Source organism: Oncorhynchus mykiss, chromosome 4 (assembly GCF_057628025.1).
Source record: "Oncorhynchus mykiss isolate SJ-2025 chromosome 4, ASM5762802v1, whole genome shotgun sequence".
In the NCBI taxonomy this organism is placed as follows: domain Eukaryota; kingdom Metazoa; phylum Chordata; class Actinopteri; order Salmoniformes; family Salmonidae; genus Oncorhynchus; species Oncorhynchus mykiss.
In genome coordinates this window covers 40,026,197-40,052,319 of record NC_143025.1, presented here as the reverse complement: position 1 = coordinate 40,052,319, position 26,123 = coordinate 40,026,197, and the positions used below count along the sequence as shown (strand labels likewise).

General features: G+C 42.2%; 1 protein-coding gene across 11 annotated transcripts in view; it reads left to right on the top strand.

Moving 5' to 3' along the window:
- Positions 1–391: 391 nt before the first annotated feature.
- Positions 392–26,123, top strand: part of LOC110521797 (auxilin) — a 60,375-nt gene continuing 34,643 nt past the window's right edge. For 2 of the 11 annotated variants that reach the window (XM_090231999.1, XM_036969487.2), the window contains exons 1-3: positions 392–697; positions 4,301–4,439; positions 19,879–20,029. In XM_090231999.1, coding sequence (XP_090088125.1) covers positions 4,427–4,439; positions 19,879–20,029 — 164 coding nt within the window. In that variant the 5' untranslated portion in view covers positions 392–697; positions 4,301–4,426. Of the gene's footprint in view, positions 698–2,783; positions 4,440–19,094; positions 19,302–19,878; positions 20,030–26,123 lie in introns of those variants that run through there. The other 9 variants (XM_090232000.1, XM_090231998.1, XM_090231997.1 and 6 more) reach the window with 6 other exon arrangements.

Here is a 26,123-nt window from a genome sequence, read left to right as displayed (position 1 = left end):
CACATGGAGTGGATTTAAACCAGGGATTAATACTGAATTTGGAGCCTGATGACCTCTGCTCTGTTTACATATCAGACTCAACCATCAGAGGTTTGTCATTTCCTGTTGTATGGAGGTGGATATATGTCTGGTAAAATCTAATATAGGCAATGATAAAAACCCATGTATATTTGCTGGATACTGGGTTATTACATAATTCACACATGTGAGTGAGGAATTTAATTTATTAATCTATCCAGTCCAGAAATCCTTCCCAGGTTTTGCTTTCATAAACAAGTCGTGATCCACTATGTAGGTATCATTCACAAGCACACAACTATGCAGTTTACAATGTATTGATCTATATGACATCCGGAACACTTGAACGCACATAGATAGGCTACTCCATATTAGTGTGAGATCAGCAAATGGCGGTCGCAGCATTCGTTTCACTGAAGCTCACATGCAATATATAAGGTGATGATGATATGATGATGTCGTAGTCCTTGTAATTCTAATGTTAGCCAACCCCAGGAGTTTACATTGTACCCGAACACCACTTACAGGTCGAGGTACAGAAGGACGTTTGACCTTTGACAGGCAGCGAATGACAAATCGAAAGTCGGCATTTCTCAGACCACAGCTGGGGTTTCCGCGCGCATCTCCAGAGCTGAGGACGTCGGGGTTCCTGAGATAATGACAGCGAGCGCTCTGGAAGGTAGGGAGGCCTATGACAAAAAGGGCTGTTTTTTTACATCATTCGTTTGAAACCATATACGTTTTATATCAAATACCACTGAAATGCTTCCTCTGGAGAAGCATCGTCTTCATGTGTTAACATTAAAGAATGATTCTCTTCTGCAGAAAGATTTTCTGAATATCGTGGTTTGGCCAACAGTAGAAATCAATCTGCGTTTTTACCAGAATATTGGAATATGAATATCCCATAGCATCGTTGATGTTTGGCTTTATTTTCAGTGCAGGTGTTTCCTCTTTAGGCGAGGAAATGCATAACGACGGGAAAAAGGCCCTCTGCGCTCAAGCCCTATATGACGTTGATTATAACCCGTAGGCTACTGTTGAAGCTTTAAACCTTTCTATGCATTTGTTAATTATTATGAAACAAAAAACGTGCACTGATATGAGTAATGAATCCGCCGTAGCCTAACGGTTACAAACGTTCCAAGTACACTGAATGACAAATATGACCAAGGGGATTTTTAGACATGATCTGAGATTATTCATAATTGAACTATTTGGGAAAACTCGAACATAATTCTCAAAGTTTCTATTCTGTGAGACATCAAAATGGAAAATTACATGTTTAGTTAAAAAAAGCAACAAAAAAAAGCTGGCTATGACGGGGATGATTCATGTTGCTGAATGCGCGTTTATTGGAGGCGGACACATTGCATTGGAGGGGCAGGTTGAACAAGACGACAATCCTTGAAAAAACATCAAAATATTCTACTAATGAGCCTATTTGCTATCATTATCAAATGAATTATTAAGCTCAGTTTTAAAGGGAAATGGGTTTTGCTGAGGAAGAATATTAAGGAAATCCCTTGTATGATCCAGTCGCTTATGCGATTGCCAGTTCTGGTTTTTACCACGACGGCATTTGGTGCTTTCAAGACAACTGGACAAACGAGGTCAAATAATGACGTCAGTGATTTTCAGGTGGGAAAGTCGCAGCTCTAGAAAGATGTCCGAGTTTCTAACTTGGAATTCCGAGTTGGATAACCGTTCAAAACTATTTTTCTCATTCGGGCTTCGTTTTTTTCCGAATTCCCCCTTGTCTTGAACGCACTGATGATTACATTATATTATCGAAGATAGATAAATTCAGGACTAGATTTTTCAGTGTAGGTGTAGCTTATTAATATGAGTTATAGACATTAGTAGCCTTAATTATGAGCAACTGACCAGATGAAGTCTAAACTTGATTTAGCTATATGGCATATTTCTCTTATGCATGAATATACAAAATTCTTCATAGATTGAATAATGAGATATAGCATAGGCCTATATAGAAATACTATGCGATACTATGGGAGAATCTCAATTGCATACTCCTGAAAACCCATTGGTGGAGAAGGTCAGAGGGTCTGGCCCTCTGGCTTCCTCATGAAATGGGTTTTGAGAAGGAAGCGATGAGAGGACTCGGAGTATGCAGTTGAAAATCTCCCTATGTCTGCCAGTGGACCCTAACCCTACCCAGCAGATTCCAGTGGTCATTCCATTTTAAACAGTATAGGGATAATCATTAATCCACTATCCACCCTTAAAGATGATGGCAAATCCAATTAATCTAGTAGAATAGCTTATTTTTGGTCAGTATAGGCCTATTGAAGAGAACGATTGTATGGTTGGACAGTTGGCCGGACTTCCATACTATTGTTGTCTTCAAAATTATATGGACATGCCTTAAAAATCATATAGTAAAGGCACCCAACATGGATGCCACAGCGCAATGTTTGAGGGGGTGTACAGCTGAAGAGCTGAAATTAACATCAGTTTATGAGGCAAAGGTCTTGTAAAATATCCCACGGTCTTTGTTAAACTTGATCTTCTCTTTAACCCACAGTGTCTTATTAACATCCAAGACATAACCAAGTGGTTAAACCCCTCCTATAAAAGTATGAATGAGTTCAATGTGGAATTTAAAGCTTTAGGAAGTTAATAAAGGCAGTAGTAGGCTGGGTTATGTAGTTATTTATTTAACAAGAAATTGCTGTCATTGTTTTTAGCAGGTTTATGATTGTCTCTCCCTGTTTGCTGTTCATATTCACTTATCTGTCCATTATGATGAATTATTTGGAAGTGTAGTTGTCAGTACAGTGTGATCTGCTTTTAAAACTGGATCCCAAATTCAAAACGGGTTAGTTAGTTATGAGTACAGTGGGCACTGTCATTATCAAAGTGATCGCTTCTTGTATTACACAGTTGTGTGACCATAACCATAAAATACCATGTCACCACTGGTATAAAAAAAACCCAGCTGCAATGTCAGGACATTACATTGCTTTTTTGATGTCCTGGTCCAGTTTTCTAAGTGAAGGTTGTAACCATTTGTATTGGAGACTGAAAGCAGGAGTTGACATCCTGAAGCAATGCATCAGGGGGAAATGTCTGATGTTGGGAGGCTGGCTTTCAGAGGAAACTACATCCTTCAATGGAGTGGCACTTTGTGTCCGGTTACGTGGGGAATCATTTATCTTTTTTTGGAAATTCCCTTCCCTGCTGCGCTTTCAATCCAGGGCTCCTGGTATAAAGGGTTTCCCAGGCCCGAGTCCTGCTTTGAGCAACCATGCAGCCCCTCAGTTGCCAGGGGACTGGGCCAAGGAAGGAAGCATGTTCCAGAACTCCAAGTAGTTGACTTGGTATTGCGTCCCAAATGGCACCCTATTCCCTATATAGTGCACTACTTTTGACCACTGCCCATTTTGACCAGAGGCCCGTGGCCCTTGTCTAAAGCAGTGCACTATATAGGGAATAGGGTGTCGAGATCTTTAAAGCACAATGCTGTCCTACAGTGCGGACTAATAGACTTCAGCACTTTAATTCCTTTATACTATGTCTGTGGAGCGATACTGTATAGCCTACAACTGGCCCATAACCAGCTTAAACTATAGCCCTTAGCAATGGAGACTATTGCCTACATAGCTTATAAGAGCCTGAAAAGTGTTCTGTAATAATATTGTTAATTTAAGCCTTAATTATTATTATGAGCATATGAGGATATTGTGTTAACTATAGGCTGTTAAAATATGTTATTATAAATCGATTTGGGAATATTTTCGTGTAGAATAGAATCAATCCTATGTAGGCTATCCTGTAGGTTAAATCACATATACAACCTATCCAACATGTATATTTTCTGACAAATATTAGCCTACTGCTTTGTAAAGAAATAACAATGAAACAGGCGATCGTTTAGTCACCTACTGCCGACATGGTGTTGTCAGGATTGGCCTGGAGCAGAAAGCCTGAAAGGACCCATTAACTCAACGGGGACTGGCAGGCATAGCGGTGGATGTGCGGCGTAGTAAATGCGATCCTGATGACAACGTTCTGCTTATGATATCGCGGAGAAAAGAAAACAGGGAGACGCGGTGCTGGAACTGCTAGCGCATATCTGGTGGATTATTTCTAAACAGATATCTGAGATTTTTGTCGTCGGGGATATGTGCATGCAGTAGCTTTTTTTGTAGTATTTATATGTAATTCTCAAATCCACGGCGCAGAGTTGAATGAGATGAGCCTACTGGGTGGCTATAAGAAAAAGACCTGCAGTTACGATGGCTATGAATCTTTACAGTTGGTCGATAGCAGCGGTAACTTCAATAACGGTGGAGGGAGAGGCAGCGGAATCGGCGGCGGCTCGGTAGCAGCAACCCTAGGAGGACCGAAGGCAGGCCCACTGCGCGAGGACGACTGCAGCACCATGGACAGCTCAGGTAAGCAGCTCTCTCGCCATGGGAGGCGGTGTGGCACACGCGCAGCAAGCAAGAACAAGATGCGGATAACGCTGCTCTGTTGCATGCGAAGCAGAGCACGCCTATCGCCGTGTGATACTCCATGAAATATATTTAATTGAATAAGATGAGTGTGAACAGGTCCAAATAGGTTATCCATCTAGCCCATGTTGTCTGATATTTGTATGTCTTGTTGCTTCCGTGCATTACATCATGTAATCGTGGTTGTCTCATTATGTAGGACTACATCGTTCTGCTTTCATTTTGTGTGAGTCGAGCTGATCTCGTCATAGTATACTTCGGGTTGAAACAACATATGTATGTCTGTTTTAGCATCCACTACTATTCTAACAAAAAATGCTTAATGTTGCAGTCTTTTATTAGGCTACATATATTGTAATAAAACTGCAACTATTGTAATTCAACATGCACGCATTAGACCATAAACATAGCCCCTATCAATCACCCTGCTAAGGTGTAGTCCTAAGTGATTACCAGTGATAGTAATAGACAGATTGACAATAGTTTACATGGCAGGAAACCCCCTACTAACCCAATAATATAATATAATTGTCCTTGTTCCTTTTTAATAATTTCATGTTGTGAATTTCCTGCATATACAATTGCCTATGGTCAGGGATTTTCAAACTTTTCTTGCCCAGGGACCCCTGCCCAGGCAAACCGGCTACCCAGACCGGACCCCCATCAGATGTTAACAAAAAAGTATTGTCTTATCATGATAGGTGAATGTGAATGATAATGGCAAGTAGAAGTAATCAACATTTTAAAATGAATAGATTTGGTAGACAGTGTCATTATTTTGACCTCCCCACAGTTCATTGGAAGTGTGAACTAACATAGTCTATTAGCTGTAAAGGTATCTTGGCAGCGAAGAGAACATTTCACTATTGTAAAGCTAGTTTCCTGCAATTCTACACATTTTTCCATTGAGTTGAGAGAAAATGTTGCAGTTTAGAAGCTAATTTCCAGCAATGTTAAACCGTTTGTCATGAGCTGAGAGGAAATGTTAAAGTTTGAATGCTAATGCTGTGTTCCTCTCCTCAAACAAAATCAATGCCCTGAATGCCCAGTTTTTGGAATTTTCGATTCTCCCTGACTGTCTAGCTTTTATTTGATTGTTAGTTTTTCAAAGATGGTATTAAAATATATATATATAGTTCAATATCTTTTCTGCATGCTTTCTATCTGGTTTTGGTTGTTTAAGTGGACACTGAAACAGTTTTTCTATCCAAAAATATCTTGTTTTGGTCATTTAAGTTGACAGTGAAACTGTTTTTCCATCCCGCACATTATCGCTTAGACGGCCTGCCTAAGAATTTTCTATACAGAAAAAACACTGTAATTAGCTCCAGTGACTGTAATTTCCTCCAGATTAAAATGATAGTTGTAGATTTTGACAAAGAAGCCATTTACCTACTTCCCCAGAGTCAGATGAACAAGAACAGCTAGCATGCTAACTGCTACTCTAGACATCCAGTCATTGCGCTAACGCTAGTTAGCATTGGCTCGGGAAACTAACTCTAAATTCCTTCATACTGGACACAGAGACATACAAATGGTATCCATAATGGTATTCTGTTGCAGCTAGCGATATTCATCAAATAATACATTTTCACACCAAAAAATATTATTGTGGACCCCCTGCAGTACGTCGGGCCGTGGACCCCAGTTTGAAAATCCCTGGCCTATATCATGTGGAGAGTTAAATAGCCACCGTTTTTTATTTATTTATTTATTTATTTCACCTTTATTTAACCAGGTAGGCAAGTTGAGAACAAGTTCTCATTTACAATTGCGACCTGGCCAAGATAAAGCAAAGCAGTTCGACACATACAAGTGGTAAGGTTGTGAACAGGGCTATCCCCACAGCTCACAGCACTGCAGTGCAATGAAAAAACCTAACCTTAAGGACTGGGTCTATCTGAGCTGAGTGTCAGGTGAGTCTGTCCGGGCTAGACAGCTAGCTGGCTGGCTGGCCTCTGCAGTATGGCTGGTGCTGCTTCTGCTGTATGGGGTGGCTGAGTCTGTATCTCCAGCTTTCTCTGCTTCCATGTGTAGCTCAGTAAACATCAGAGCTCTGCAGACTCCCACGTCCATCTGGCCAGCCTTGTTACATTGGCAGGCAAGCCAGCCACACAGGCATACTGAATGACTGACTGACCAACAGACACGGAGGCAGACACAATGACAGACACAGAGACAGACCCAGAGACAAGTTGCAGCTAGACAGGAGGTGTCTGGTTAGTAGTTAGGTTCTGAGACTGCATTGGAGGTCTTCCCATGTAGAAAAGGTTTATATAAATCACCAATGTGTTTGATAGGGAATGACAAGACCACCGGGCACCATCCGTTCGATATCCGAAAGTGCCTATTATGTGATAAATTTCATATCAGAAATGCAAACTTCCCCATCTCCCCAAATCCAGGGCAGCTCTCTTACAGTAGATCTGTTTTATTGACATTAAGTGAATAATAGATGGCTGGATGGCGTCACTGCAGTCTGCTGTGAATATTCGATTCTTAAATGAAGGGGAACATTGTGAAATGTGGGTGTGATATGATAGCTTTCACTCTTTCTACTGACGGAACACTTAGGATCCTTTCTAGAGGAAGAAATGCATAATGGTATGGTGCATATCTGCTGTATCAATCATGCTTTGTGGGTGTGTATCTCCCACATAGGTCAGTATATAGGCCAAGCTGCATGTCCCTTCCAGACAGATGAATCATACACTCTTTGTCTTATCAGTAGCATCTATAATTGAAAAGCTTAGGGCCTGTTTGTTGGGACAGTTCCTGTTTGGCACACAATAGAGGCACACATGTCACTACTGCAGTACACTCACTCACTCACTCACTCACCCACTGTCTGTCTGTCTGTCTGTCTGTCTGTCTGTCTGTCTGTCTGTCTGTCTGTCTGTATGTCTGTCTGTCTGTCTGTCTGTCTGTCTGTCTGTCTGTCTGTCTGTCTCTGTTTGTCTCTGTCTGTCTGTCTGTCTGTCTTTCTTTCTTTCTTTCTTTCTTTCTTTCTTTCTTTCACCCTGCACCAGATGGAGGGTATAAGTGAGAAAGGTTAGGTCTATTGAAGGAGAGAGGCACATGGAGACGGTCTGTATTGATCTCTCTGACCGACTGGGCCAAGTCTCTATCTGTTCCAGCGCCTCTGTGACTGGGTCTCTCTCTCACACATCAGAGGTGTCTGACTGGAGCAGGGTGGATGGAGGGATGGAAGGGAGCAGAGGAGGTGGTTGAGAGGGGGCGTTTTGGTCAGAGTTCAGAGAGCAGTAGCTAACTAAGGGACTGCTGTGGAGGAGGCTCCATTACTTTAAAAGAGGGACACAATGACTTGTCACATAGTCTGAAGGAGGGTGGTAAATAATGTCTGAGTTACACAATGACTCTTTAGATATAGTTTCAGAAATTCTTGTTTTAACCGAATAAGATCTGTAAATTTCCACTCGTGTATTAGTCAAGATGTCTGCAGACTCTCTGTGTTGTTGTCTACATACAGCTGTGGAGGAGGAGGTTCTGACGCTATGTGTTTGTGTCAGTGGCGAACCGTGGCTATTGAGCCTAGGCCTTTGTACCAAATTCAGAAATCGCTAAAAATAACAGAAACATAGCATCACTTAATGCGCTCCTCGGGCTGAGCCAGGCTTCGGGCTGCCACTCACACATAAACAGCACCTGCAAAACTAATGCTACCAGAAACATCAACCATACTGCTTACACAACCCATGGTAGCCTAACGCCATCACTATCACACTATCACCAAACGCGACAACAGTGACATATCAAAGGATGTGAGTGTGATAGGCTCGTGATGTTGAAAGTACAGCGAATGTGATACCAGCACACTCCACGTAGGAGTGCACTTTCTGTAAAATACATAGGACCGATAGAAAGACAGCAGTCGCACACAGCATGATGTTAAAAGATAAGCAGCCTGTTCACCTGGACATAATAAGTCAGTAAGTCCCAATCATAAGAATACAAAAACTCAACCATTTGCCCATAGAAATGTACAACTGTTACTTCCCAGTGCATTTGTCACCGTTCAGCACACAAAGTAACCGGTGATCTAAAGTTTCAATGGAACAATGTTTTACACACAAGTTATTTTCAAAGTGATAACAACAGCAAGCGAGCTGCAATAAAAATAAAAAAAACACCCATTCCACTCACCAGATGATGATCATTTGAAACATCCTCATCGATAACACCTGCTGGCTGCAGCCGCTGCACACTAGCCTAAAACACAAAACTAGCTAACTAGACTGGGATTCCAAAATTATAACTTATTAACAACAAATATAACACAATAGACAAACATATCTTACAAAACAGTATGCTAAATAACACAGACAAACTTTATACACAGGGTTTCACACATTTAAGGCTTCACAGGCTTTACTTTTCAATTTGCTTTAGGGCATAACATGGCTATATACAGGAAGTACCAGTACCGAGTCGATGTGCAGAGGTGCGAGGTAATTGAGGTACTTATGTACTGTACATATATGTAGGGGTAAAGTGACTAGGCAACAGGATAGATTATAGACTGAGCGGTAGCAGCAGCGTATGTGGTGAATTTGAAAGTGTGTGTGTGTGTGTGTGTGTGTGTATGCGGGTGAACGTGTGTGTGGCTTCAGTATGCATGTGTGCACATCTTATGTGTATGTGGGAATATGTATTGTCTGTGTGTATGTGTGTGTTGGGGTGTCAGTGTAAGTATGTGTGAGTGTATGGGTCCAGTGTGTGTGCATATAGTCCGTGTAAGAGACCTAGTTCAAAAAAGGGCCAATGCTGGTAATCTGGGTAGCCATTTAATTAGCTACTTAGCAGCTTTGTTTTTGCATTCTTATGGCTTGGGGTTAGAAGCTGTTCAGGGTCCTGGTGGTTCCAGACTTGGTGCACTGGTACCGCTTGCCAGGCAGTAGAAGTGAGAACCGTCTATGGCTTGAATGGCTGGAGTCTTTGACAATTTCTTGGGCCTTCCTCTTACACCGCCTGGTATAGAGGTCCTGGATGGCAGGGAACTCAGGCCCCAGTGATGTACTGGGACTTACTTACCACCAATGATCCCTCAAAATGTTTTCGGAACTGAGAAAATGTCAGATCTGCTGAGTGCAAACTTGAATCTTGTGAAAATTCTGTGCAACTTCTAGCGCGCATTACTGTGATCACTGAGACTGTACCCGCTTTAAGTTACAGTTTCAGACAGCGGTCAAGTAGGTTACTGTGGCTATTTGATCATAACGTAGGCCCAATAGGGTGGCCTACCATCAAAACCAATGGGGGAAATGCCTCGCATAACATTTTAACATGGAAATACACTACACAATCAAAAGTATGTGGACATCTGCTCGTTGAACATCTCATTCCAAAATCATGGACATTAAAATGGATTTGGGTCCCCCCTTTTCTGCTACAACAGCCTCCACTCTTCTGGGAAGGCTTTCCACTAGATATTGGAACATTTCTGCAGGGACTTGCTTCTATTCAGACACAAGAGCATTAGTGAGGAAGTGCACTAATTTTATGCGATTAGACCTGGCTCGCAGTCTGCGTTCCAATTCATCTAAAGGTGTTCGATGAGGTTGAGGTCAGGGCCCTGTTGCAGGCCAGTCACGTTCTTTCACACCAATCTTAACAAACCATTTCTGTATGGAACTCGCTTTGTGCACGGGGGAATTGTCATGCTAAAACAGGAAAGGGCCTTCCCCAAACTGTTGCCACAAAGTTAGAAGCACAGAATCGTCTAGAATGTCATTGTATACTGTAGCGTTAAGATTTCCCTTCACAGGAACTAAGGGGCCTAGCCCGAACCATGAAAAACAGCCAGATCTAATGACTCTGCCTCCTCGCAGCAAAATCTGCAGAGCTGGGAAAATTGTATCCCCCATATACATATATAACATTCTATTGGTTGCAAGAATTTTGGCATAATCATTTAAATTGAAAAATTCTACGTTTTTAATCTGGCGTCGTTTTGTGTGTCAATTCATAAACCAAATGCCATGGAATCGGTACATCGAAAGTCTCTTCCCAACTATTCGCAATTTATATGGCACAGCTGTCAATTGTTTGGTCCTTAAATGAAACTGGTATATATTTTTATTTATCACAATTTTTTTAAAGCAATTTCGGTCTTTAATGCAGGTCCGACAGTCAATTTCCTTACTTTTTCCCCCTTCCACTTGCCTCTCTCATTTTTGCGGTAATGCTGCAATTAGTTTGTTGTAATTTTGGATAGAAGCAGGGGAGACTGGCGATCCGGGGGAGGCATGAAAGCCCGACAAGCCGGCTGAGGCAGGGGAGCCTGACGAGCCTGCAGAGGCAGGGGGGCCTGGTGATCTGGCTGAGGCATGAGAGCCTGTAGCGGCTCCCGGACCGGATGTCATTTACACTGACACAAATAAAACACTCTCTGACGCTTCCCTTATGTGAGGAAGGAACCAAGGGGAGTGACAGATATAGGGAAGATAATCAAGGAGGTGATGGAGTCCAGGTGAGTGTCATGAGGCGCTGGTGTGCTTGACGATGGTGACAGGTGTGCGGGATAATCAGCAGCCTGATGACCTAGAGGCCGGAGAGGGAGTATACGTGACAGATATTTTGGAGATTATTTCGTTTTCACTTAACCGAAAGTGAACATTTGTAATCTGAATAAAGGGAAAAAGGCCATTCTTGAACATGGGTTGAGACATTCTTACTAATTTACTAGAGAACCATTTCGGATTTAAGTATAACTTTTGTATGACTGATGCCTTTAGTGAGAGGTCTAATGCTTTAATATTTAATCATTTCTGCCCAACCAAATTCACATTCTTTATATAAATAGGCCCTTTTAATTTTGTCTGGCTTGCCATTCCAAATAAAATTGAATATTTTTTGCTCATATCATTTAAAAAACAGGTCGCTAGGTGTAGGCAAAACCATAAGCAAATAGGTCAATTGTGATATGACTAAAGAGTTAATTTGAGTGATTTTTCCACAAATAGACAGGTATTTTTCTTTCCATTGGAGCAAGATGTTATCTATTTTTGGAGTGAGATCATTTCTGTCTTTCAGGATGTGTATTCCGAGTATGTCCACCGGGGTCAGACCATTTGATTGGTAAAATACACGCAATGTATACAGTCGTGGCCAAAAGATTTGAGAATGACACAAATATTAATTTTCACAAGGTCTGCTGCCTCAGTGTCTTTAGATAGTTTTGTCAGATGTTACTATGGAATACTGAAGTATAATTACAAGCATTTCATAAGTGTCAAAGGCTTTTATTGACAATTACATGAAGTTGATGCAAAGAGTCAATATTTGCAGTGTTGAGCCTTCTTTTTCAAGACCTCTGCAATCTGCCCTGGCATGCTGTCAATTCACTTCTGGGACACATCCTGACTGATGGCAGCCCATTCTTGCATAACCAATGCTTGGAGATTGTCAGAATTTGTGTGTTTTTGTTTGTCCACACGCCTCTTGAGGATTGACCACAAGTTCTCAATGGGATTAAGGTCTGGGGAGTTTTCTGGCCATGGACCCAAAATATCGATGTTTTGTTCCCCGAGCCACTTAGTTATCACTTTTGCCTTATGGCAAGGTGCTCCATCATGCTGGAAAAGGCATTGTTCGTCACCAAACTGTTCCTGGATGGATGGTAGATGTTGCTCTTGGAGGATGTGTTGGTACCATTCTTTATTCGTGCTGTGTTCTTAGGCAAAATTATGAGTGAAACCACTCCCTTAGCTGAGAAGCAACCCCACACATGAATGGTCTCAGGATGCTTTACTGTTGGCATGACACAGGACTGATGGTAGCGCTCACCTTGTCTTCTTCGGACAAGCTTTTTCCGGATGCCCCAAACAATCGGAAAGGGGATTCATCAGAGAAAATTACTTTACCCCAGTCCTCAGCAGTTCAAGCCCAGTAACTTTTGCAGAATATCAGTCTGTCTCTGATGTTTTTCCTGGAGAGAAGTGGCTTCTTTGCTGCCCTTCTTGACATCAGGCCATCCTCCAAAAGTCTTTGCCTCACTGTGCGTGCAGATGCACTCACACCTGCCTGCTGCCATTCCTGAGCAAGCTTTGTACTGGTGGTGCCCTGATCCCGCAGCTGAATTAACTTCAGAAGATGGTCCTGGCGCTTGCTGGACTTTCTTGGGCTCCCTGAAGCCTTCTTCACAACAATTGAACCGCTCTCTTTGAAGTTCTTGATGATCCGATAAATGGTTGATTTAGGTGCAATCTTACTGGCAGCAATATCCTTGCCTGTGAAGCCCTTTTTGTGCAAAGCAATGATGACGGCACGTGTGTCCTTGCTGGTAACCATGGTTGACAGAGGAAGAACAATGATTCCAAGCACCACCCTCTTTTTCAAGCATCCAGTCTGTTATTCGAACTCAATCAGCATGACAGAGTGATCTCCAGCCTTGTCCTCGTCAACACTCACACCTGTGTTAACGAGATAATCACTGACATGATGTCAGCTCGTCCTTTTGTGGCAGGGCTGAAATGCAGTGGAAATGTTTTTTGGGGATTCAGTTCATTTGCATGGCAAAGAGGGACTTTGCAATTAATTTGCATTTCATCTGATCACTCTTCATAACATTCTGGAGTATATGCAAATTGCCATCATACAAACTGAGGCAGCAGACTTTGTGGAAATTAATAATTGTGTTATTCTCAAAACTTTTGGCCACGACTGTAAGTATTCGTAATATAGTACACTTATCATATTTTGGTTTTAATCCAGAGAGGTTAGAAAAAGTATATAGATCCTCTATGAGGCTGTGGAGGAATTCTAATTGTGGATTTAAAAGAAACCATGAATCATCAGTGAACAATGACACATTTCTTTTTAAGCCATGGATTTCTAATCCCTTAATATTATTGTTGGATCTGATTTTAACAGCTAACATTTCGATGGCAATAATAAATAGATATGCCGAAAGTGGACAGCCTTGTTTTACTCATCTTGACAGTTTAAAACTGAGAAGTAGTCATTATTTACTATTTTACACCTAGGACTACTATACATAACTTTAACCGATTTTATGAGATTCACCAAAATTGAAATATTCCAGGCATTTATATATAAACTCCAGTTGTACTTTATCAAAGCCTTTTCAAAGTCAGCTATGAATACCAGGCCTGGTTTCCCAGATATTTCATAGTGTTCTATTGTTTCCAGTGCTTGTGTTATGTTATCTCCATTGTAAAATAAACCTGTCTGATTACGATGAATAAAATCTGACAAAACCTTTTTAATTCTATGCGCTAAGCATTTAGCTAGATTTTATGCATCACAACAATGAAGTGTAAGAGGCCACTGAATTTTTTAATGGACTGAATCTTTATACTTACCACCTGGGTCCTGTTTCAGTAATAATGAAATCAGACCTTCTTGAGTTTCCAATAATATACCATAAGTGGTTAAAACATGCTAATAACGGTTCTCTGAGTATATCATACTTCCACTGGTTTGCCATGCAGCCCTGGAATTTTCTCGGACTTAAAGGCTTTAATTGCGTCAAGAAGTTCCTCTGTAATTTGGCCTTCACATGAGTCTTTCTGTACAGATGTTAATTTTACATTGTTAATAAGAAAAAAATCCATACAATTAGCTTTGGTTAGTGGAGATGGAGGAGACATATGCTTAAAGTACTTAACTTCCTCTTTTAAAATATAATTTGGTGAATCATGAGTGACTCCATAATTTGTAAGAAGTTTCAGTAAATTCTTTCTGGTAGCATTTCTATGTTGAAGATTTGCTGCGTCTTTCCCCATATTCCATTCACTTTCACTTTATTTGTATAATATATTACACTGGATCTTTCTTAAATAAGTTTCTCTATTTCTTTTTCCTCTAACTTATTCTGAGCCTCTATGCTGTAGTTTTTATTGCTGTCTGTACTGTTAGTCCTTCAATTTCCTTTGTTAATATGGACTCTTTTGACCTACAGTTGAAGTCGGAAGTTTACATACACTTAGGTTGGAGTCATTAAAACTTGTTTTTCAACCACTCCACAAATTTCTTGTTAACAAACTATAGTTTTGGCAAGTCGGTTAGGACATCTACTTTGTGCATGACACAAGTCATTTTTCCAAGAATTGTTTACAGACAGATTATTTCACTTATAATTCACTGTATCACAATTGCAGTGGGTCAGAAGTTTACATACACTAAGTTGACTGTGCCTTAAAACAGCTTGGAAAATTCCAGAAAATGATGTCATGGCTTTAGAAGCTTCTGATAGGCTAATTGACATAATTAGAGTCAATTGGAGGTGTACCTGAGGATGTATTTCAAGGCCTACCTTCAAACTCAGTGCCTCTTTGCTTGACATCATGGGAAAATCAAAAGAAATCAGCCAAGACCTCAGAAAAAAAATTGTAGACTTCCACAAGTCTGGTTCATCCTTGGTCGTAATTTCCAAACGCCTGAAGGTATCACGTTCATCTGTACAAACAATAAACACCATGGGACCATGCAGCCGTCATACCGCTCAGGAAGAAGACGCGTTCTGTCTCCTAGAGTTGAACGTACATTAGTGTGAAAAGTGCAAATCAATCCCAAAACAACAGCAAAGGACCTTGTGAAGATGCTGTAGGAAACAGGTACAAAAGTATCTCTATCCACAGTAAAACGAGTCCTGTATTGACATAACCTGAAAGGCCGCTCAGCAAGGAAGAAGCCACTGCTCCAAAACCGCATGAAAAAGCCGGACTACGGTTTGCAACTGCACATGGGTACAAATATTGTACTTTTTGGGCTTGCAAGCCGAGGAACACCATCCCAACCGTGAAGCATAGTGGTGGCAGCATCATGTTGTGGGGGTGCTTTGCTGGAGGAGGGACTGGTGCACTTCACAAAATAGATGGCTTCATGAGGAAAGAAAATTATGTGGATATATTGAAGCAACATCTCAAGACATCAGTCAGGAAGTTAAAGCTTGGTCGTAAATGAGTCTTCCAAATGGACAATGACCCCAAGCATACTTCCAAAGTTGTGGCAAAATGGCTTAAGGACAACAAAGTCAAGGTATTGGAGTGGCCATCACAAAGCCCTGACCTCAATCCCATAAAAATGTGTGGTCAGAACTGAAAAAGCGTGTGCGAGCAAGGAGGCCTACAAACCTGACTCAGTTACACCAGCTCTGTCATGAGGAATGGGCCTAAATTCACCCAACTTATTGTGGGAAGCTTGTGGAAGTCTACCTGAAACCTTTGACCCAAGTTAAACAATTTAAAGGCAATGCTACCGAATACTAATTGAGTGTATGTAAACTTTTGACCCACAGGGAATGTGATGAAAGAAATAAAAGCTGAAATAAATAATTCTCTCTGCTATTATTCTGACATGTCACATTCTTAAAATAAAGTGGTGATCCTAACTGACCTAAGACAGGGAGGTTTTACAAGGATTAAATGTCAGGAATTGTGAAAAACTGAGTTTAAATGTATTTGACTAAGGTGTATGTAAACCTCCGACTTCAACTGTAAATTGCTTTTGTTTTGTAGATGAGTACTGAATTACATGGCCTCTAAAGGCATATTTAAAAGTGTCCCATACAGTAAGGGGATCTGCTGTACCTATGTTATGTCGAAAAAAGTCAGTTATGAATTCTTCTGTCCTTGTTAAAAACAAGTTATCATCATGTAGGCTTTGATTCAATTTCCAATATCCTCACCCACATGGAAATTCTGCAAGAGTAATATATATATGCCAAATATGTGAGGGTCCGACCGCATTCTGTCACCTATCAACACTATTTAAACTTTTGGTGCATGAGAGAATGACATAAGAAAGTAATCAAGACGACTATCCTTACGGTGAATGATGGTGGTGGCAGAATCATGCTGTGGGGGATATTGTTCAGCTGCAGGGGCTTGGAGACTAGTCAGGATCGAGGGAAAGATGAACGGAGCAAAGTACAGAGAGATCCTTGATGAAAACCTGTTCCAGAGCACTCAGGACCTCAGACTGGGGCGGGGGTTCACCTTCCAACAGGAGAACGACCCTAAGCACACAGCCAAGACAATGCAGGAGTGGCTTCGGGACAAATCTCTGAATGTCCTTGAGTGGCCCAGCTAGAGCCTGGACTTGAACCCAATCAAACATCTCTGGAGAGACCTGAAAATAGCTGTGCATCGACGCTCCCCATCCAACCTGACAGAGCTTGAGAGGATCTGCAGAGAAGAATGTGAGAAACTCCCCAAATACAGGTATGCCAAGCTTGTAGCGTCATATCCAAGAAGACTCGGGGCTGTAAACACTACCAAAGGTGCTTCAACAAAGTACTGAGTAAAGGGTCTGAATACTTATGTAAATGTGACATTTCCGGGGGGGGAAAGTATGTATCTAAAAACCTGTTTTGGATTTGTGTGTAGATTGATGAGGGGGAGAAAACAATGTAATATATTTTAGAATAAGGCTGTAAAGTAACAAAATGTGGAAAAAATCAAGGGGTCTGAATACCCGAATGTGCTGTATGCCTTAATTTCTCCAAAATATAGACTCTTAGCTTTCCTTTGACACTCAATTTGACATGCTCCTATAAATTTCACATGGTGCTCATTTATTTGATTTGATTCTAGATCCATCCAAAAGATCTATGTGCAAATACTTTCAAAGAATCAATGACTAATAGTTACATTTTCAATTTGACAAATCACACTTTTCACTGATATCAATTTTAACCCTTGACCCTAAATAAAAAGGCTGAACCGTTTTCCCATCTGCATCTCCATCCCAAATCTCCCCATTGCCCCAGCAGCAAATTAGTCTACATTTAGGCTATTGTTTATATGTGTATTTCACACTAGATTGAGGTAGAAATTGGAGTATAACGCTTGTATGGATGTCAACCCCAATATATTTTCATGTCATCGTCATCAATCAATACAGTTTAAAACGCCTTTGACAACCACAACCGATTTCTGTATGCTAGCTATGCTACCAGCGTATACGGATGGGAGTTAGCATTTAGCAGTCACTTTTTCTAAACCTTAAAAGGGACAACCTCTAAATGTTATGTAGCAAAAACAGCCAAATATATCCAAATCGGATTTTAGTAACTACATTGTGTGCCTGTTACAATAGATCAATCATAACAGATTTGACAAATATCCACTTTGTTAGATCAGATTTGTTGAATGTGCGCCAATTCAGCACCCTGCTGTCCCCCACGGTCTGCATTCCATTGACCTCTTTACTGGCATCTATCCCCATTACCTCCTAGATCTTTTTCCAGGAGATCAAACTCATTTTGTGTCTTTGAAATCCATACACAAGGTATCATAAAGATGTATTTTATTTGTGAACTTGTTCTGATAGCCTTTTGTCAAAGTTGTCAAGGAAGTGAGTTTCTGTTTATACAGGATGTACCCCCACAACCAATCATGACAATGCTGAGTAATTTACATTTATTATTTTTTAAATTTTACCTTTATTTAACTAGGCAGGTCAGTGAAGAACAACTTGTTATTCACAATGACGGCCTACCAAAAGGCAAAAGGCCTCCTGCAGGAACGGGGGATTACAAATCAAATAAAAAGATAGGACTAAACACACATCACGACAAGAGAGACCTAAGACACTATACGGCACTATGTGGAGCTTTCTGTATTGTTAAAACATTTAGCAGGCGCACGGGAACCGCCGTACATAGCTCAATTTGACCTCCATAATCTACCAGAGCTCCCCCTCCCCCAATACACACACACACACACATACACACACACTAGTAGCAGGACATAAAGGCAACCCTCCATTTCAGTAGGAATTCTAACAAAATGTTATTTTTACCTTCATGATGGATTTCCTGTCTTCTGAGACTCCATAAAATGTGATGCAATCAATTCAAATGAATGCAGTCAGTGCACACACAGGTCCCTCCTAGATGCCAGAATGGAGCCGCTTTTGAAGCTTAATCGCCCACTTTGCCTGATTGATAATCTCGTATATTTAGTGATGTAGATTTCTCTGTAAAGAGCAATAGACCTACTACTCCCCAATAACTCCTATTGGTGTGATCTGAGTGATTCAGAGTTTTGTGTTAGTGGTGGTGGTATTTTTTTATATATTTTTTTTATAAAATAACGTTCCTTTATCCAAGAAATCTTGTTGAGATCAGGAGACCTCCCAGCAAACCAAAATTGGTTCTGTGAAGGTTTTCTGAACATTCGTTAGGGCGCTGCAAATATCCTCATAACACAAAAACTGTCCAGATGATTATAGAATGTTTGTGTAAAACATTCACTTGATGTTGCAAGAATGTTCCTAGAACACATTTAGTCTGTTCTTTAAAGGTTCCCAGAATGTTCCATTAGGCTGTGGGAAGAGTCTGGTGGGAACATTGTTGGGACATTCCCAAAACACAAAAACTATACACTTGTGCAAGAAACATTTTCTTGATGTTACAAGAATGTTCAGAGAACACATTTAGGAGTAGTGGTTGCGGAAGTGAAAGTGGTAGTGGTAGTGTCAGCTCAGTGCCATGTGCTGTGTACAGATGGATGGGGTGGGGAAGGGAGGAGTGTGTTTAGACCAGGCTGCTGAATCAGATATAGGACTTGGGTAAAGTCCAAGAGGAGGGCTTTCTCTTGAACTAGCACAGTACCAGAGTTGACTGCATCTCCCTCTCTTTCTCTCTTTCGAACAGTTTATCGGTCCAATTAGTGTGCTTGTTATATTAGGGCTGACCCCATCTTGTCAACTTCTTTATCCTTATTCTAAAATAAGTGCATGCGGTGCATATATGTGTCACGTGACGAGAGCAAGGGTTAAGGGAAGAGGGAATATTTTTCTTAAACATACGAGGTAATTATGTTGCAGCTTCATCGACACGGACAGCGCGATACACACTGTTGAAGTTCTGTGGTGGTCGCTGCAGCAGGGAGGAGAGAGAGACAACGGGTGCTAGTCACTCAGTCACTCGCTGTCACAGCGTAGCAAGTCTGAGCCCGGCCTGGCACAACCAAATACATTGCGGTCGGACTCCCTCTAGTCATTTGTGTGTCTTAGTTATTTAATCAAACAGTGTGCTTAAAGCATCAGACAAGCGCAGTGCATCTAGTTGATTTGATTAACACAATACAGTAGGATGTGTTTGTGTATATATATGGAAAAATACACGTTTTAAAATGTCAACCAATCGATTGGTCGAAAGAACAGACTGGGCAACCAAGATTTATTTTAGTCGGGGACAGCCCTATATTATATGTTGGATGTTGTTTCTGTTTGTCGGGCCATTGGGGATGAAAGACACACATGTTGTTAGGTATATTTGTTTCTCTGTTCTGTGCTCCATATACTGTGTCTCTACATGCGTCTTACATGTCTGTCTGTCTTTGTCTGCATCCTCAGTGTGTGTTTCTCGTCATTCTTAATTGTAAAGGTCCTCCATCTCCAGATATGGATGCCAACTATGGCGGAGGGCTGCTGGATATGGTGAAAGGCGGAGCCGGCAAGTTCTTCAGCAACTTCAAGGATAACCTGAAGGACACACTCAAAGACACCTCCACTAAAGTCATGCACCAGGTGGCCACGTAAGTCCCAAAAATCACCCCCAATCCCTTTACCCCTGACTCATTTGAATTTTTATTCTCTTTTAATTCAAACTTTTTCTGTTAAGTGTGTTGAGACCTAGTGAAATACACTTTAAATAAATTGTGATTTAATTTCCTGAGCCCTAACTTCCTTAACCTGTTACACCACCCATCTCTGCCCTTACAAAAATTGCAGCAACTGTAGTATTTTGGACGCAGTAGTTATATATACTGCAGTTATACTGCACTGTAACTGCAGTTACTCTGCCAAATTACTGCAGTAAAAAAAATGTGAACGCAGTATTTGCAGCATACTGCAGTTATACTGCACTCTGACTGCAATCTTTTTTTTCTTATGGGTGGATCTGGCATGGGAGATATGATGTGTCTGTGCTCCCTGGCTGGGGTGTGGTGACATGTGGCTAGCCTCCATGCCATGATATCTAGTTGTTTTGGGCTAGAAATTTCACAGGCTTTTCCTCCTACCCAACTCTGACCCAGTTCTGGTTCCCAGGCTAGCCTAGAGGTGAACGACTCTATGCCTTCCCCGATAAGGAGCGCTCAGGCTGGGCCTAGCAGAGATCTCAGGCCTTTGCTCTCTCCTCAAGTGGTCGAGGAGATGTAAATTCATTAGTGGACGAACGGAAGAGTGTCCTCCCCTCCTCGATAGCCACCTTTCATCGAGGATAGTCATGTGTATCCTATCTGAGTCCTTCTCGGAAGCATTTTGAAATCTGCCACATCCACTTTGAGTCGGCTTTTGTTTTGTCGGAGGAGAGAAGCATGCACACGTTTAAAAACAATATGAAACTTAGCGTTTTATCTATAAAATGTCTAGCATAGCTAACTTAAAAACAAATTAACACTTTACATATTTATTTTGCGATCCACCACTGTAAGTGGAATTTGCCTGATGACGCGTGAGTGGAGAAGGAGAGTCTAATTTCATACAAGCTCATTTTCATCCACGCTCCCTCACCTCGCCGCCTCTCCTCGATTACCTTTGTCCTTTTTCAAAAGGAGGTGAGAGAGGACACAGGAGTTAAGCAAATCGAATTGAGAAAAGGCCTCTACGTGCCTGCTGGGAGCTAACATGGTAGTGTGAAGGGAGGAGCGTCAGTTGTCATCCAGTTGAGATGTTTACCTGTCCTCTGTGGTTGCCGTGGTTTCCTGACCTGTGAAATATGGAATGGGGTAGTTATGACTGGGCTGATTACGCATGGTTTCAGACCAAGGCTCTCCCACCCGGTTCCTGGAGAGCTAACCTGTAGGTTTTCGCTCCATCCCCAGTTGTAACTAACCTGATTCAGTTTATCAATCAGCTAATTATTAGAATCAGGTGGGCTAAATTAGGGTAGGAGCGAAAACCGACAAGACACTAGCTCTCCAGGAACAGGGTTGGAGAGCTTTGTTTTAGACACTTAGATAAATCTCTATGGCTGTACACCACAGCACAATGGGAAAACACGTAATACTATTGGTGAGAGACAGAGTTATTATTTGAATTGTACCTGTATATGGAGATAAAATATGAGTAAAATAGATAGCTAATAAAAAAGGCTGGATAGATTTTTCCTAAAGGGGATGTGAGGGAAGGAAAGCAGATGAATGGATGGAGAGGCCTGGAGGAACAGTGGGAAGGGTGTGGAGGGATGACGGATAATGTCTGTGGGGGGGCTACCGAGTCTGGCACCGCTGGGTCCTGAGAGAGATGACATTCTTTCTGCGTAGGCGTCTGCACTGGCCACACAAAGGAGCCTCTGTACTGTCGGACAGTGAGCAGGCCTCTCGAGACTCATGCCTCCTTGTCCACACACTCTGCCTTTAACCCTGCCACACACGCACACGCACAGAACCTCTGCCATCTCTCTGGACCACATTGAAACGGTGTCAGTTACGGAGCAGGGACAGGGCAGAGCCGGGGTATATTGATTCAGCGGGTCGATCACAATTTGCTGCTAATACGGTTATCTTTTGCCTAGTCTCGTCTCTTCCCTTCTCCTTTCCTTTCCCTTCCTGTTATTTCCCCTCTTCTCCTATGATCTCAACTTCACTCCTCTCAGCTTGTTTATTCTTTCTCCTATTTGTCTTTTCTATCCTTTCCTCCTCTCCTCCATTTTCTGTTCATCTCTCCCCTCCTTTTCTCTCCTCTCCTGTGTGAATAATTGATAGCGGTTTATTGTACCTAGAGCAATGCTGATACACAGGGATTCATTTCACCTAGAAAAAAACAGGCCATGTGTACACCACTGTCAGTTTGGTACTGTGTATTACAGCTAGTTACTGTTGACCTGCCATTTGTATAGTAGAGCAGGCGTGGCCACTGTGTATTACAGATATAGTTAGTCCCTATCTATAGCTTACACTACAGCTAGCTATTTCAAAGCCATGGAGGCTACATGTGTACATCTGATATAATCCAAGATTCAGTGGAATTTGTTGAAACAAAGTCAGTTACTTGATTCATGGTCAAATGAGATACCATTCAATCAGCTGTGTGCAAGCTGTCTTCCTTAGAACACATGCAGTTGTGACAGACAGACTCTGCAGTGCTGTGTTCTGTTCTGGAGTGTTGTATTGGTCTGAAAGGCAGTGTGTCCTTGGCCCACTCCCATTCTCTCTCTCTCTCATCCCCCCTCTCTCCCCTCTATATTCTCTCTCTCTCTCAATTCAATTTCAATTTAAGAGGCTTTATTGGCATGGGAAACATATGTTTACATTGCCAAATCAAGTGAAATAGATAATAAACTAAAGTGAAATAAACACTAAAAAATGTACAGTAAACATTACACTCACAAAATTTCCAAAAGAATAAAGACATTTCAAATGTCATATGTCTATATACAGTGTTGTAATGATGTGCAATTAGTTCAAGTACAAAAGGAAAAATAAACATTTAGTTGTATTTATAATGGTGTTTGTTCTCTCTATCGCTCTCTCTCTCATTCCCTCCCCCCTCTCCCTCCCCTCTATATTCTCTATCTCCCATTCTCTCTCGCTCTCTCTCATTTCCTCCCCCTCTTTCTCCCCTCTATATTCTCCCTCTCTTCTCTCTCCCATTTTCTCTCTCTCTCTAAAAACACATGACTCATAAGTTATGATGACCTATTCCTCTCTATCAGAACCTTCTATTTACAGACAAACCCTATCTGTGGTTACTGCAACGTGTCACAGTAACCACAGGAAATGGTGGGAAACGCCACAGCTGTGCTGTCGCCACACTGCTGAGCGTGTGAGCTTTAACTGTTAGAGCATGGCTCCAATGTCTCTAATGTAATACAGCCAAGGGTAGCTGTAGCTTGCCTGGCCTAATTAATGTTTTGTGTTTTTGTGTATATATAGCAGGGTATAGAATATATGCCTACAGTAGCCTATACACCTGTTTGTGTGTGTGTGTGGGTGTGTATACCACCCTCTCCTACCCTCTAATAATAATAATAATATATTTATTTTAAATAGCGCTTTTCATTACAAGTAGAATCTCAAAGTTGCTTTAAAAACAAAATAAACCAAAAACAATTTTATAAAACAAATATAGGGATCTGGCAATATTGGTCTTCCACATCGTTAGATGATGATAAGCAGTTCAGTAAAGTAGTATCATGAAGAGGGAGAGTAGGTGGTACAGCCAGGCAGGGAGCTCGAGACATCTGACAGACATGCCACAGAGCTCCTCAACGGGCACCTTGTCGTCTTCGATAGTCACAGCTCCTCCTTCATAGGTAGGCTGGATCGTCCAGTCCTGAAATGTAGTACCCACCTGGGTGCTGCTTCAGCGACTGTAAAAGCCCCAGTAAGACCACCACACCTCAACAATGGTCCAATGAGCCTCTGCATTCCCTCACACCGCTGTCCCTCTAGGAACTGGGGCAGGGTGCTAAAAAGCCAACGCTGTTAATCTGGTTTTGCTGCATCATTTAAATCTGCCTAGCCTACCTCTCCCCCCACCAACAAGATACTAGCAAGCCTACTGTAGCGATTCTTATCGACATCTCAAGGGGGGGCCCGGCTGTACACGCTCCAGCATGTAGCCAGAATAGGTCAGAGGCTTCTAAGCTGCATGCTACAACACTGCTGGCCTCACGCAATGCAAAATTACACCTGCTTATCCTGCTCAAAATAACCCGGGCTGGCTCTGCAGTCTTACAGCCATAGTTAGCAGAGCTAACTCTATGACCAGACAGCAGCAGCCACAGTTCACATTTAGTACAGCTAACACTATAACTGGACTTGTACCTGCCACAGTTAGCAGAGCCAGCACTATAGCTAGACTTGTAGCAGCCACAGTTAGCAGAGCTAGCGCTAGCCAGAAAGGCCTATGCAGCAGCCTCAGTTAGCAGAGCTTGCGCTAGCCAGGAAGGGCTATGCAGCAGCCACAGTTAGCAGAGCTAGCGCTAGCCAGAAAGGCCTACGTAGCAGCCACAGTGCCAAATCCAGTTCTGAAGGCCTGCAGACACAGTTAGTAGAGCTAGCACTAGCCAGATAGTCTAACACTGTTCATGCTGCAGGAGAGCACAACACAACACTGTATCAAAATAGAACACTGCTGCTGGTCCAATTACCTCATTATGAGTATTTCCCACTTGATGCTTCCTCCTGTCCCCGCCTCCCTTCCTCCCAGCCTCTCTCCCCCTCTTCCCTCTCCTCCTCTCATCCCTCCCTCAGGTTACCCATGTGGCTGGGCTGTTGTATAACCATGCAGGGCCAGGATGGGAAGCCCTCAGGGCCATATGGCTCTCATCCACCTCAGTACTTCACAAACAGACCATTGGCCTAGAATTGTGGATATACGTTTACAAATCAAATGAAATTGTTTTTGTCACATGCGCCGAATACAACAGCCCTTAACCAACAATGCAGTTTTAAGAAAATACGTTAAAAAAGTAAGAGATAAGAATAACAAATAGCTAAAGAGCAGAAGTAAATAAAAATAGCAGGGCTATATACAGGGGGTACCGGTACAGAGTCAATGTGCAGGGGCACTGGTGTCGAGGTAATTGAGGTAATATGTACATGTAGGTTATTATAGTGACTATGCATAGATAATAACAGAGAGTAGCAACAGTGTAGAAGAGGGAGGGGAGGGAAATGCAAATAGTCTGGGTAGCCATTTGATTAGATGTTCAGGAGTCTTAGGGCTTGGGGTAGAAGCTGTTTAGAAGCCTCTTGGACCTTGACTTGGCGCTCCGGTTCCGCTTGCCGTGCGGTACCAGAGAGAACAGTCTATGACTAGGGTGGCTGGAGTCTTTGACAATTTTTAGGGCCTTCCTCTGACACCGCCTGGTATAGAGGTCCTGGATGGTAGGAAGCTTGGCCCTAGTGATGTACTGGCCCGTACGCACTACCCTCTGTAGTGCCTTGCAGTCGGAGGCCGAGCTATTGCCATACCAGGCAGTGATGCAACCTGTCAGGATGCTCTCGAAGGTGCAGCTGCAAAACCTTCTGATGATCTGAAGGCCCATGCCAAATCTTTTCAGTCTCCTGAGGGGGAATAGGTTTTGTCGTGCCCTCTTCATGACTGTCTTGGTGTGCTTGGACCGTTAGTTCGTTGGTGATGTGGACGCCAAGGAACTTGAAGCTCTCAACCTGCTCCACTATGGTCTGGTCAATGAGAATGGGGTGTGCTCGGTCCTCCTTTTCCTGTAGTCCACAATCATCTCCTTTGTCTTGATCACATTGAGGGAGAGGTTGCTGTTCTTGCACCACACGGTCAGGTCTCTGACCTCCCTATAGGCTGTCTCATCGTTGTCGGTGATCAGGCCTATCACTTTTGTGTCATCGGCGAACTTAATAATGGTGTTGGAGTCATGCCTGGCCATGCAGTCATGAGTGAACAGGGAGTACAGGAGAGGACTGAGCATGCACCCCTGAGGGCCCCCGTGTTGAGGATCAGTGTGGCAGATGTGTTGTTACCTACCCTTACCACCTGGGGGTGTCCCGTCAAGATGTCCAGGATCCAGTTGCAGAGGGAGGTGTTTAGTCCCAGGATCCTTAATTTAGTGATGAGCTTTGAGGGCACTATGGTGCTGAACTCTGAGCTGTAGTCAATGAATAGCATTCTCACATAGGTGTTCCTTTTGTCCAGGTGGGAAAG